This window comes from Alosa sapidissima, chromosome 7, assembly GCF_018492685.1.
Source record: "Alosa sapidissima isolate fAloSap1 chromosome 7, fAloSap1.pri, whole genome shotgun sequence".
NCBI classification, from domain to species: Eukaryota; Metazoa; Chordata; class Actinopteri; order Clupeiformes; family Clupeidae; genus Alosa; species Alosa sapidissima.
This window is the reverse complement of record NC_055963.1, coordinates 18,097,142-18,112,141: the sequence shown is the minus strand read 5'-3', so window position 1 is coordinate 18,112,141 and position 15,000 is coordinate 18,097,142. Positions and strand designations below refer to the sequence as shown.

Here is a 15,000-nt window from a genome sequence, read left to right as displayed (position 1 = left end):
CAGGGCCTTAATCCTGCTGCCTATGAGGCAGCTGCTTTAAACACAGATATAAAAGAGGAGAGGAGAGGAGAGAGCTGGACTCCCTATGTGAATCAGAGGCCTGTCGCTCCTCAGATCCTCCCTTTCTACGCTCACTCACTCTCTCCATCTCTCTTCCTCCCTCTCTGTGTGATCTCTCTTTTGCTCTGATCAACTTCTCTGTTGCCCTCTTTCCTCCGTCTTGACCTGTTTTGCTGTCCTTCTTTCTCTCATCTTTCTCTTCCTTTTTTCCACTCCTTCTTTCCTCCCTCTGCCATCTTTCGGTCCCCTTGTTTCTACGTACTCATGTCACTTTTTCTTCACCTCTTTTTTCTCCTCCCTCTATCTTTAGCCCCTTTATTCTCTCCATCTCTCCTTTCTTGCTGCTCATTCTCCTTGCACGCTCCTTCCTTCCGTGCTCATTATTTCCCTGAGCTCTTCATCCCTTCTTCTCATCCCACTCCTCCATCTCCTGCTCTCTCTATCCTTTTATTTTCGCTCACCGCACTCCTTCATCTCCTGCTCTCTCTCTATCATTTTGTTTTCTTCCTCTGCAAATTTTACTGTATGCATGCATGCATGCTTGATAAGAGCAGCAGACTTAGAGCAAACAGCAGAGGGGAGATATCTCACCGAGAGAGATAGAGAGAGGGGGGAGCAAGAGAGAGATAGACAGAGAGAGAAAAGAAAGACAGAAAAAAAGAGAGAGAGAGAGAGAGAAAACAGAGAGAGAGAGAGAGAGAGAGAAAACAGAGAGAGAGAGAGAGAGAGAGAGAGAGAGAGAGAGAGCGAAAGAAAGAGGGAACACTGACACAGGACTGAATTTAAAATGGAACACATAAGTGTGTAATGTCGTGTTGCCCATGTTTGCTCATTGGTATTCTAATGAATCTCTGCGCTTGTAGCAGATACACAGGAGCCTCACTCGTTCCGTTCCGCGTCACAATAGAACTTGTGGATCCTGGTGCATCGCCGGCTCTGTGAAGCAGGACTTGGGTACCAAAGATACCATCTTGCGATTTAGGATGCTGCACCATCCGTTGAAATCAAACGGTTTTCTGTCTCAATAGCCAAGGGACTGTCAATCACAGACAACCTCAAACTCCAGCCGTTTCCAGAGAATTACAATCAAGCAATAATCAAGCTCCACTTCAAAAGATGATACGATTTGTCTGTTCTTATCTTCTACCTGCTCTGCATAAGTGTTCACCTTGTTATGACAAACCCCTTAAATGAGCATGAATTTTGTTTCTTCAGTAGCAAACACACTTTTTACTTTAGTATAAACTCCGAATCTCAAATGGTTTAGGGAAGGCTGTGGGAGTCTCTGTTTGGCAAAGACAGCTGGAGATGTTTAAACTATTCAACTTACTGCCAAACTGAAAACAAGATAGACTTCAAAACTATACAACAACTTCAGGGCATTTTTTCTGTTTATGGAAAAACTACTAAAAAATGTTGAATTCGGAATGTGTATAATGGAAGCTAGTTTAGCTGAGCAAAATGTATGAATCCATTGAAGTGTAAATGCACTCCTCAAAAAAGCATGGTTGCATGTAAACACACGCAAGGTCATTCTGCGTGTTGTGTTCATCCATCTCACACTTACCTCCGGTGTTCTTATGCCGACCAGGCCCCAGCACGGGCGCAGGGGGACGGAGGGTGTCACTGCTTGGGCCCGGGGGTCGGAGGTCACTGGGTGCAGAGGGCTTCCGCTGCTGGGGGTGGAGGGAGGGAGTCAAAGCAGATGATGTCATGTATAAACAGATAAACGTACAAACACAAAAGACTTAAAACACAGAGCTTCCATGTCCCACTCCAGAAACATCCACATATGGTCATCCATACGGTACATCTCAGCAGGCCATTACCTTGATGTTCGAGGCATGTTAGGGGTGTTTGATCTTGAGAGATACATTTCCACACACCCACACACAATGCATGTAGCCATCACTTTACAACTGCCCATCATGTGCCCCCAGAGACCTTTTGAGCTTATGGCTGTGCTGGGCGATTACAACGCTGATAATTAGCTGTGACACCTGCAGCGCTAAACCGACAGAACAGGTTTGTTGATTGCATCCATTACCGTCGGCAACTGACCCCACTCCCACCCTCCCCTCCCCTGTTGCATATCGTCCCCGTCACAGAATGGGCAAAGAACTTCTGTCACCGAGCTCGGGAGAGGCGAGGACTCCAGCACGCTCGTTTTGTCCTAATTAAACCTCCGTGGCGACGCGACCGCTCTAACGGATGCACTAATAACATTACAGTCATATGGATGGGAGAGGTGAAAACAGAACCGAACTGAACAGAAGGAGCCAGGTGAAGCGAGAACAGTCGGGAATAGATCCTGACATGCAGAGAATACAAAATGCACAGACATACAAAGAGCCTTTTTTTTTTATTTTCTCTTCCATCCCCCGCAGGATGGCAGGATTAAACGTGTGGAGAGCTGCAGGTGAGACAGGAGACAGTTGGTGTGGCCACTCTTCCCTGAGACCCTGATGGCACTGACCCCTGTCAAATTTCATCCCTCTCAGCCCGAGGCTGCGATTTACAGTCCCCACTGTCCGCTCTCAGGCCAAGGCCTTCAGCAGGCTGATAAAGCTGCCCGGCGGCTCCGCGCTCTGTTCCCACTTTGACAATCTGTATTTTCTCTGGCTTCCGTCTCGCACAAGGTCACGTCAAAAGATTAGTTGGGGGACGAGGGCAAGAGACACAACTCAATTGGCTCATGAAATTATTCATTTGGGAGGATGGCGAGGATGGTAAGGGGCCTGTAATTCACATGAAATCAGATTTGGGGAACATCCCTGCTCAGATATACGAACCACAGATGGGCATTTATTATGTTTACCAGAGGCGCTCGTTGCTTTTTTAGTCACCCCCTGGAGGGACCATATCAGATTATCTAAGGAAAACCTCCACATAATTGATATTGTGTACAGAAATCAGTGTCATGGCAGATGAAACATACCTGAGGTAGAAGGCTGTTAGAAGACTTGGATTTGGCTTCCTCTTCTGAGAAAGAAGAAGATAAAACAAACATACTGACGTTAGAAGCAACTCTTTAAATAATAAATGAAATGGGTCGACTTTCAAGAGTCCTGGTCGAAGTGGCAAGTCATCAAGTCTCACAGAATCGGGGCTAGCTGTCAGTCAGCAGCCATTTTGCATCAGCACAAGCTATAGTTTATGTTAATGGTCTTCATGCATTAAACATGGAGGTCTGCGTCGAGGGAGCAACAGGAAGAGAGCGAGACACAGACACTGACCAACCCATAGAGGCTAGCCCCGGGCAGCGTGGGAACATGACACAGCAAGGCAGATTTCACTGGACACTCACCTCTACGTCAAATCACACACACACACACACACACAAGTAGTAAGTAAGACAAGTGGTTTGAGAGAGTGTGTGTGAGAGAGTGTGCCCGAGAGTGTGCGAGAGAGTGTGTGCTAAAGAATGGTTACTTTTACTAGTGTGTGTTTATGTGGTTTAATTAAATTTCATTAGTCTTCTTTAATGGTCTTTAAATAAAGGTTTTTAAAAGCCGAACTTTCCTGCAACACCTCTCAGCAAAGCCACTCTGCTACAAACAAGCACTACATCAGCTCGACTCAGGGGCTGAGATAGTGCCTGAGACTAAGGATGATGATGATGATGATGATGATGGTGCCCTTTTCCCTCTCTGAGCGTCAGCACTGAACGGGGAACATTCTTCCATTCCTAATCACGGCCTACGCGCCACTTGTTCCGACATCTCGGAGCGTCTGTGAAGTCGCTCTTTTGTCAAGCGCCAGTGACACGCCCGCGGGCCCTCGGGGGCCCATTTAAAACATCTATATTAACAGCCAGGGATCACAATGGGCCTCTAATTAAATCCCCCTTTAATCCAATTAACCGTGGTGCCATTCAGGGCTCGGCATTAAGACACAGGAGCGGGGGGGGGGGGAGAGAGAGAGAGAGACAGACAGACAGACAGAGAGAGACAGACAGACAGACAGAGAGAGAGAGAGAGAGGGGGGGGGGGGAGAGAGAAAGAGAGAGAGAGAGAGAGAGGGGGGGGGGGGAGAGAAAGAGAAAGAGAGAGATCGAGCCTGCACCGGGCACCGGCAGAGAAACGTTATCCGGTAATGTGATCTGGACTTGATCTGGGTTGAAGCATTGGCACAGGTCTCTTACATTCTCTCTTTTCACTCTGAAGCCTTCTTAAGCGTACCAGGCTTTTATTTCTGTGCCAGGCTCACCCTCAATGACCCCTCGCTCTGCCCTTTCTCTGCACTCTTTCCTCTTCTCCTTCACCTCTTTTCATTCCCTCTCTTCTGAAAACTTCATCAAATGAAATAACACGCGGGCTACTACTTAATGAAAAAAGTGTTTCAATCAAGTTGGAGGGGGAACATGACGACAAAACTCCCCTCAAATGACTTGTGTCTTTTATTCATTTTCACTCATTCCCTCACTCTGTTCTGACTGTGAGGATGAGAGAACCAAGAGAACCCCCTACTGTTCCTCTCTCCTCTCCCATTTCGGTCCTGATTTCGAGTGCATGCCAAAGAGCTCAGACGGCCTGCCAAATCCTTTTTAGGGCATTACGTCAATTAATCAATGATTGAGCTGTCTCTAAACTAATAAGTTCTGATCAAGACTGAAAATCTTAGCTCATGGACGTCATTAATATTTTCTGTGTGGGTACATTTAATTAAGAGGCAGAAGGAAGAGTGGAGCTTTTCCTCATTGTTTATGCCATTGCAAGTGCTCATATTTCCATATTCATCTCATACTCAAAGCTACACAGACAGGCATTCAGACGTCTTATTCACCCTAATTAATCATTTCAAAGGTCTCTTTCATTCATCATTCTCAAGTCCTCTGCTAAGGACTACTTACTCTTCATTAGTTTGTAAGCTTGGTCAATCTGTGCATTTGACTTAGATACAATCTACTGTAATGTTATGTTATGACAACCAAGGACAATATATTGTGAACTGAACAAAACATCAAGGTGCTGCAGGGGTGCCTTGCACAGGAGAATTAGTAATTTTGATGAACACCAGCCCTTACATAGCCTGACTTTGTGTATGTATTTTGTGAGTATGATTTCTATCATCAAGGTGCTCAAGGTGCTGCAGGGGTGCCTTGCACAGGAGAATTAGTATTGATGAACACCAGCCCTTACATAGCCTGACTTTGTGTATGTATTTTGTGAGTATGATTTCTACGGTATCATTACATACACCAGTAATGTACAGTACACTCTTAGGAAAAACGGTTCTGGAGGGTGCTCTACGGAACCGCATAGGTTCTTAAGCATGGAAATGGAACCATTATCTATAGGGCCATCAAGCTGAGTCTGCTCCAGCCAGAGGGTTCCAAAGCCCAGGAGTGCAGGACACTGACCCTCGTGTTGCAGATAACCAAAAGCTTGAGTACGAGGGAGGGAGGCCAGTGACCATTAGCAGAGGGTCAGGAAGGAGCACGGGTAGGCGGGCGGAGGGACAGGAGGAGGTCCAAGCGACTGAGAAAGAGAGCAAAAGACAGTCTGTCCGCAGGGGTCAGGCGGGGGCATGTGAGGGAGGAAGGAATGCCCACTGGAGTAGAGAGGAGAGCAAGATACTGAAAGGAAGAGGGGCGTGTGAAAGGAAGAGAGAGAGAGAGAGAGAGAGAGAGAGAGAGAGAGACAAAGTGCGAGAGAGAGAGAGAGAGAGAGAGAGAGAAAGAAAGAGAGAGAGAGAGAGAGAGAGAGAAAGTGCGAGAGAGAGAGAGAGAGAGATATTGAGGAACAAAAAAAATAAAAGACTAGAACTGAGATCTAAGGGAGATAGATGAAGAGACAATTGTGAAAATTGTGTGTGTGTGTGTGTGTGTGTGTGTGTGTGTGTGTGTGTGTGTGTGTGTGTGTGAGTGTGAGTGAGTGAGTGAGAGAGAGAGAAAATAAGCAAGCAAGAAAGAAAATGAGACAGAAGGAAAATAAGGAAGAAAGAAAAAAGAGGAAAGGGAGAGGAAAACAGAAAGTAAGTATGAGAGAAAAAGGACAGAGAGAGAGAGAGAGAGAGAGAGAGAGAGAGAGAGAGAGACCAGAAGAGGTGGGTGAGCAGGACAGGGGCATAGCGGGGGGTGGGGGGTGGGGGTTGACAGGTGCTGAGAGGGTTTTAGAACACCCTTGAGCCGGAACAAGGGCAGATGACTTGTTAAAAGGGGCCACTGAACTTTCGATCGCAAAATACCAGACCACAGGCTCTGATAAGTAAAAGAACGGTTAGGGGTGAGGACATTAACATGTGTGTGTGTGTGTGTGTGCACGAGAAAGTGTGTGTGTGTGTGTGTGTAGGAATCTGTGTGTTCTTGCATTGTGTGAGTATGAGCATTGTGTGAGTATGGTGCGCGTTTGTGTAATTGTTTATTCCTGTGTGTGTGTGTGTGCATGTGTGTGTGTGTGTGTGTGTACTTGCCGGTTTGTGAGGACGGTTCATGGGGCTCTGTGTAGGGGACCTTGGTCTCGGCAGAGAGCAGAAGCTCGTAGGTGTGGTCCTCCTCATCCACCATCTCTCCTCTCTCATCTATACTGCTGTTGGTGTACACAGCCTGGGGACACAACCAGACGGTTATACACACACAGACCAACTTTATTGATGACAAAGCACAGCATGCCGATTCATCTACCCACCTTTATTATCTCAATAAACTCAAGAAATAATAACTCTAATAACAATTCTATGAGATGCGACAGATAATTAACCATGGCATAAGCCTGCCACACATTTGCAAAAGGTCACAGGTAAGATGGTGCGGTTCCAGACTAAATACGATTGGAGCCACTGCTCCCTCCAAAACATTTAATGCTCTTAGAAGTTAGGACTTCACACATTCAGCTGGTGGTTCAGGTTCTGGAGCCGGGGTCCCTCGGCAACAACCCCACCCAGTCCTCTCATCCACCCACCCACCCCAACACCACTCACCGGTGCAGTCATCTCATCCACCCATCCCAACACCACCCACCGGTGCAGTCATCTCATCCACCCACCCCAACACCACCTACCGGTGCAGTCCTCTCTACATCCACCCAGCTGCTGATCCACAAACTCACTCCTCCCCCTCCGCCCACCGTGGTCCCCTGCCGCACTCCCATCAATATTTATGAGCAAACTGTTTGATTTGAGCCAACATGGCAGCAAGGGCTGGCAGTAGTGATGGTGTTGGTGGTGGGGGCTGGGGGGTGTAGGGGAGGAAGGGGGGTTGGGGGGGGGGGGGGGGGGGGGGGCACACAGTGGAGCGTTTGTCAGCGGGGCATGGCAGAATCAACAGTGCCTGGACTGCAAATGGTGGCTGATGTTTACTACCGCCCGATCGGCAGTCAGATGGATCTGGTAGGCTTGTTATCAGTGCTGTACAGTGCATGGGGTTCAGTGTACACCAGTATCTATAAAGGTCTGAGATGGGACCTGTACTGGGGAATGCACACATATATTTCTGCGCATGCTGTGAAGTGGAAAGCAATGCTCTGTGATTCCTTGTTGAATCAATACCTCAATACTCCTGTGTACCTGCCCGGCCTGCACAAGTCTTTTAAGGGTGAGGGAACTACTTCTCTGGACAAACAACCGCATTGCAAACCAGTGAACTGCATAGCTATGCTTCAGGTGATCTAATAGCATGGTGTCTGATTTCTGGGATCACAGGGTGCGGATCAGGTTTACCTCTGAGCTGCCTTCCTCTTCATGACCAGGGCCAGGCTGTGATGGAGGAGGTAGCCGATCTTTCTGCAATTCATTCACAAAAATACAGGAATATTTCAAGATACACAGATAAAAAAAAAAATCATCACCACTAACCACTCGGTGAGTTGCACAGTTTTGAAAACGAACGTTAAGGGTTGTTTTAGGACATGTTTGAGTAGCCTACAGTATGCCTGTTGGCAGCCACTCAAAGGCGATTCAAAACGAGTCAGAAAGGTCGAGACAGGACCAATCGTCAAAATTTCGGTGTCCACCACTCTAGTTCATCCAAAACAAACCAGAAAAGGGACTCAAAGTGCTAAATACCGGAATTTTCCTTTAAGTCAAGTGATTAAAAACAGGGGTCCTTCAGTCCAGATCAAACATGAGAGCTGCCCCTGCAGCAACAGCATGGTCATTTACAGCTCCCTGCTGGGACCAGAGAGATGGACAAACCATAGTAGGGAGCCGCTCACTGTGGTGCTCACACTCCACCTAGTGGTGAGAAGGGCACACTTACAGGAACCTCAACCTGCAGTCAGAATCTCAATTCTGTTCAGACATTTGTTTGCAATTGTACCAGCTTTTCTTTTCCAATTCCTCTAAATATATATGTATGTATGTGTATGTGTATGTGTCTGTGCATGTGCATGTGCATGTGCATGTGCAATTCAGGGAAAAAGACATTGGTTGTAATGATAATGTCATATTTTTTGGTTAGGATTTTCAGTGCTCATCATCACTTCTGTGGTGTACATACAGCCTTTTCTCTGATGAGGCGATGGCACTGCGGCCTTACTTTGCCGGCCTCGCTGTCCGGTCGTCCGGAGTCGCGGTCGGAGGACTTGCCGCTGGCCAGGCTGTCGAGGGAGTGGCAAGAGGTGGCCTCGTACAGGGCCTCGTACGGGCTCTCTTCCTCAGGGTCTCCCGACAGGCCGGAGATCAGCTCACTCATTTGCTGCTCCACCTCACCTACACACAGAGCACGCACACACAGACCACACACACACACAGAGCATGCACGCACGCACGCGTACACAGACCACACACAGAGCATGCACGCACGCACGCACACACACACACACACACACACACACACACACACACACACACACACACAGAGCATGCACGCATACACGCGTACACAGACCACACACACACACACACAGCACACACACAAAAAGCAAGCATGCAACATGCACATACACACAAACACAAAACATAGACAACACATTTTCATTATTTATCTATTCACAAATCAAAACAAGAGAGAAAACAAATGGCATGCATAATGAACAATCTTTCTCAATTATCCACTGAATCTCATTCTCCAGCTAGTTAATCTGTGTTCAAATATATTTAAAGTTCGACAAGATGATCACTGCAGCACTCACTAAAATAAAACACACACACCAAAAATGTTGTATTTGTTAACACATCTGTGCACTCCGTGCAATACATTCACAGGTGACCTTTCACTGGTGTCTTTTCCAGTGGTGGATACACAAGGGAACAGAAGAGCATCGCTACATGAGACTTTCAAAACACCACCTCCAGTGGCAGGGGATACATTACAGAGCACTGCTGCCAACTGCTACATTGATTTACTTGCTCATTCAAACAAATACACAATATAGACAATTCAAATAAACAAACAGAGATTTGTTGATTGCAGATGTATGCCCTGGCAGATGAATGATTTCTTGATTCTTAAGGATCGGTAAATGGAACCAATTGAATCAAATTTAATTTCAAAATTTTAACTGTATTTGTTTTACTTCTTTTGCGTAGAAACGGGAAGTTACATTGTGCTCGAAATGGCTGCATGTGATTGTGTAATTTGTGTGCAACTATTGAAACGATGGCTGCCGCTTTCCTTTTTGATATCAGTTATGATTGAAATGTATATTCCATAGGGTGAGTGTGTTGCTGTTTACCTTTTCTCCTGGGACTGAGGTTCTCCTGAGGGGGTGGAATTGGGGGAGGGGGCAGGGCCATATCAGGGGCATTTCCTGTCATGTGACCTGAAGAAACACCAAGTTGTCGCATGGGTAAGAAGAACACCACACGTGGCACCAGACTACACAACACACAGCTGTGCCCCACGTAGACGGACATGAGGGTCATCTCCGGTAAACGGAGTGATTAGAAACAGTGATTCACTGAGCCACTGAATGTCAGGGTTTCTTTGGCGCTCTGGCTCTCACACCCGGCGTGAAAGAGGGGAGGGGAGGGGGTGGTGGTGAGAGACAGAGCAAGCGAGAGGGAGATAGAGATGGGGATGGAGGGAGATACAGAAAAAGGAGAAGTACAGTACAGTACAGAAATACAGACACACACAAAGACCGGGCGAAAGCAGAGGCAAGGAAAAGAGGGAAAATGTGTTAATGTGAAAATAAAAAGTCATCAAATAGAAAATAGGATGTTTTGTATGTTGCAATAAGACAGGAGATAGTGGTAAAATAAGAGACACAGTGGAGGATAGAAGGACGGACAAGGACACACACACACACAAACACACACACGTTCAGACTTACTCTGAATGAGGCTGGCGATCTGCCTGCTCTTCTGAGACGGCATCTCCCTGACAGTGTCCAGCGCCGTCAGGCCCTTAGAGTCTACGATGGTCACATCAATACCTGAAACACAAAATAACACACATTCAGTTCGCACAGATAGCTGTTGTGAGATGCCACGGTCAATAATGCTATGTTCAAGAACTTAATATGCTGTTGGCTGTACCAAGAAAATACTATACCATTATGAAAAATCAACAGAGGAACAATGTGAGCTGCTGACAACTACAAAAGCCAACAGAATTCCCCAATAATCAATTTAAATGTGAAAGCTTTGCCCCCGTTTCAAAACACAACTAGTACTTTAAGAACTCCAGAGAGCATCTCAGTGGGACTGACCTGCACTCAGAAGCTTCTGCACCACATCCGTCTTCCCATACAGAGCAGCTTCGTGGAGGGCACTGCCCTTCTCAGTCTGTTAACACAAAATAAACAAACAAACAAACAAATAAATAAACTGCACTGTAAATATGTTTGTAGCTTACAAAACAGCGATCAAAACATGATATAGATTTTGCTGCAAAATCCTCTATCTTTTCTACTTTTATCTGCAGTGAGTACACCTCAGACACATTTGAGAAAGTTATGATTAACTTCATTCCCCTGTTGTTTTTTTTACAGATGAATCGAAGTGGGTCAGATGGAGTCCTGCTGCTGAAATGGGCAGACATTGTGCCGGAGGGGCTCGGTCTCCGTGGAGATGGAGCCCTGGACCATCCAGCTTTGGAGGAGAAGGATGGGTACACAGCTACAGGGGCCACTACTCCATCTCTCTCTGTCTCCCTCTCTGTCTGTCTGTCTGTCTGTCTGTCTCTCTCTGTCTGTCTGTCTGTTTGTCTGTCTCTGTCTCTCTCCTTGTCTGTCGGTCTCTCTGTCTCCCTCTTTGTCTGTCTATCTGTCTCTCTGTGGGCAATTATCTGGTTCATCAATCAAAGCAGGCGGCTTTCTGGGCCACGTTGCCACGGTAATTGTAAACCTTCAGGAAGCTGGCACAGATGGACACGAGAGACTAGTGTGTCTGTGTGTGTGTGTTGCTACTCAAAAAAGAATATATATAATAAAAAATATTAACTAAAAGGGTGAGAGCAGAGAGTGGGTGAGAGGGTGAGAGGGTGAGTGAGTGAGTGAGTGAGTGAGTGAGTGAGTGGTAAATAAGAGAGAGAAATGACAAGAGGGGAAGAGAGAAACAGAGAGATAGTGTTAAAGAGAGGGATAAAGAGAGGCCAAAATTAGATCGTTGGCAAGGGAGATGAAAATAGAATGTGTGTGTTAAAAGAGCATGAGAGAGAGAAAGAGTATGAGGTAGAGAGAGAGAGAGAGAGAGAGAGAGAGAGAGAGAGAGAGAGAGAGAGAGAGAGAGAGAGAGAGAGAGAGAGAGAGAATGGGACAGCAGGGCAGTTGGACAGATGGTGGCCTTAACTATCCAGCGGCGCCTGACGAGAAAGCCTCCACAGGGGCAGCTGAACACTTTGGCTAAAGCACTCATGTGAACAGAGCTCGGCCCATTCAGCCTGGGGCGCTAAGAGCCTCGCCGTGGGGTCTCCCCAGGACCGGCGAGTGCAGGGGCACTTATTTGTTCATAGCAGTGCTACTAAAGACACAAACTGGTCTGGACTACTGCTGCAGCTACTGTATATTATGGGGTTCATTGCTCATTTTATGAGCCTCTTAAAAATGGACATCCCCATTTTGTCCATTGTGCATTTGGAAATCTCCATTATAACTGAAATCTCCATCATGCACCATTTTGTCATAAAGCTCTGACCCTCTAGTAGGTTTGGTTGCCTGATTGACCACCTGCAAGTCTATTCCAGTATCTTATGTTTTTATTTGCGAGTCTGCTTACTTGGTTAACTGGCTAATTTACTTCAGTCACTCCTGACCAAGATGACTTAAATGTAAAATGTAATGTCAATCAGGTTTATAGGCCAAGTACTTGCGTATACAAGGAATTTGGTCTCTGCATTTATCCCATCCATGAATTAGTGAGACACACAGAGCACACAGTGAACACACAGTGAGTTGAAGCACATAATGAGCACACAGTGAGGTGAGGCACACATTAACCTGAAGCAGTGAACTGCCTTGCAATAGTGGCGCTCGGGGACCAGTGAAGCTGCCTTGCAATAGTGGCGCTCGGGGACCAGTGAAGCTGCCTTGCTACAGTGGCGCTCGGGGACCAGTGAAGCTGCCTTGCTACAGTGGCGCTCGGGGACCAGTGAAGCTGCCTTGCTACAGTGGCGCTCGGGGACCAGTGAAGCTGCCTTGCAATAGTGGCGCTCGGGGACCAGTGAAGCTGCCTTGCTACAGTGGCGCTCGGGGACCGGTGAAGCTGCCTTGCAATAGTGGCGCTCGGGGACCAGTGAAGGTGTCTTGCTCAAGCCGTGTCTGTGGGCATGGGAGAGCAGTGCTCAACCATTTCCCCCGCCCACATTTTTCCTACTGGTCAGGGATCGAACCGGCAACCCTTCCAAGCCCGAAGCCCTAACGAGTAGGCTACGACTGCCAGCAACCAGCATCTTCCCAGCAGACTGTGTCCTCTACCTCTACCTTTCTTAAACGGTCAATCTACTCGCTTACATTCGCCCACCTACCCTTCTCTGTCTAATATCATCTTCTCTGAAGCTCCACATCAACACCTTTTGCCTGCAGTGCTTCCTAGTATTTGTGTCTGATCAGCCTGATCTGCTGGTCTGACTACCCGACATGTCTGATATGTCTCTCTCGCTGTCTCCTTTCTGTCTGACAACCTAATCTCATCAAGCTGTGCCCGGGGCAAAGAGAGAAAGCCAGAACATCAGAACAACAACCTTGTGCCAAACCCAGTGGCAAAGAGACAGACTAGTTGGCACAGCAGACAAAGCACATGTTCAACGGAAGAGATGGCCCCTCCTTCAACAACATCTGCCGAAAACTTTAACCCAGCTACCCATCTTTGATGTTGTGGTGAGCATAAAAAAAAGTCGTGGGGCAACAGTGGGGCAGTCGTGGCCTATTGGTTAGGGCTTCGGGCTTGGAACCAGAGGGTTGCCAGTTCGATCCCCAACCAGTGGGAACGGCTGAAGTGCCCTTGAGCAAGGCACCTAACCCCTCACTGCTCCCCGAGCACCGCTGTTGCAAGGCAGCTCACTGCTCCGGGTTACTGTGTGCTTCACCTCACTGTGTCCACTGTGTGCTCTGTGTGTTCACTAATTCACGGATGGGATGAATGTAGAAACCAAATTCCTTGCATACGCAAGTATGCTTGGCCTAGAAACCTGATTTACAAATGTACTAATTTACAAACTATGGTCAGGACTCAGTAACACTTTCTGTCAGCCTACCAATACATTTATCACCTTGTCTGTTTATCTGCATGGGTCTCAGGTCGGTTTGTCTTTCTGTCTGTCTGTGACCCATTGTGATCAAGCAGTCTGTCTCATATTAGAAAACTAGATAACACATCGGGCTTCAGAACGTACGGAAATAACGCCGCCATCAATGATCACTGGAGGCCAATGGAGCAAGAGGCACCTGTGACCCATTCTGATCGAGTCGTCGGTCTACCTGTAATCCTACTCTTCCTCAGCCCTTCATCCCATCCAAGTGACTTCGTAGTTGATGCTCACATCTACACCAATCAACACCTGGTATAGCTGTGGGCGTGACTTAGCTTTTAGCTACCAATCAACACCTGTCTTTCTCTTTGCCTGTATGTCTGCATAAGTCTGTCTGATTGGCTGTGTGATGCGATGATGCGATGTGATGTGACCCTTCCTTCCCTCCACGTAACGGACCCACCTGGTAGTTGATGTCCATGCCAGCGTCCTGCAGCACCAAGCTACATCTAACAGCACTAGAGCTTTTAGCTACTATTCTCTCTGATAGATTGTCAACACTTCTTTCTGTATGTCTGTCTGTGTGCCTCTGTTTATCTGGCTGTCAGTTTGACTACCACCCAATCTGATCGGCCAAACCAAACATCGAAACCCCTTCCCCCCCTTCCCTCCTTCCTTCCTCCCCTCCCTCCCTCCCTCCCTCCGTGTGATGGACTCACCTGGTAGTGGATGTCCATGCCGGCGTCCAGCAACACCCCCACCACGGGCAGGTGTCCATTGCGCGAGGCCAGGTGCAGGGGCGTGTGCTTCTTGGTGTTGCAGCTGAGCAGGTTGGGGTGTGCGCTGAGCAGCAGCCGCACCACCTCCAGACGCCCGTACAGCGCCGCCAGGTCCAGCGGCGTCTCGAACTTGTTGTTGCGCATGGTCGGGTCGGTCAGTTCCTCCAGCAGGAGCCGCACCACCTCCGAGTGGCCGTACTGCGCAGCGCAGTGCAGCGGCGTCTCGTTGTCGTTGTTCTACACAGGGAGGAGCGAGGGAGGAAGAAAGATGGACATGGAGGGGGGAGGGAGGGAGGAAAGGAATATGGACAGAAGAGGAGAAGAGAGGGAGAATGGGAAGAATAAGAAGAGAGGGAGGATGGGAAGAATAAGTCAAACAGCAAGAAAGTAAACAAGCAAGACAATAGCAATGCAATAGCAAAATAGAGAGAGAGAGAGAGAGAGAGAGAGAGAGAGAGAGAGAGAGAGAGAGAGAGAGAGAGAGAGAGAGAGAGAGAGAGAGAGAGAGAGAGAGAGAGAGAGAGAGAGAGACGATGCATAAAATGAGAGAGGCATAGGAAAGAAAGACAGAGAGACAAGAAAGAAAGAAAG

General features: G+C 47.6%; 1 protein-coding gene across 1 annotated transcript in view; it reads right to left on the bottom strand.

Moving 5' to 3' along the window:
- Nucleotides 1-15,000, bottom strand: part of LOC121713189 (ankyrin repeat and SAM domain-containing protein 1A-like) — a 105,261-nt gene that overhangs the window by 55,324 nt on the left and 34,937 nt on the right. The window contains 9 exon segments of the mRNA XM_042097640.1: nt 1,628-1,736; nt 2,999-3,042; nt 6,475-6,607; nt 7,720-7,782; nt 8,537-8,709; nt 9,675-9,761; nt 10,275-10,376; nt 10,653-10,728; nt 14,350-14,646. Coding sequence (XP_041953574.1) covers nt 1,628-1,736; nt 2,999-3,042; nt 6,475-6,607; nt 7,720-7,782; nt 8,537-8,709; nt 9,675-9,761; nt 10,275-10,376; nt 10,653-10,728; nt 14,350-14,646 — 1,084 coding nt within the window.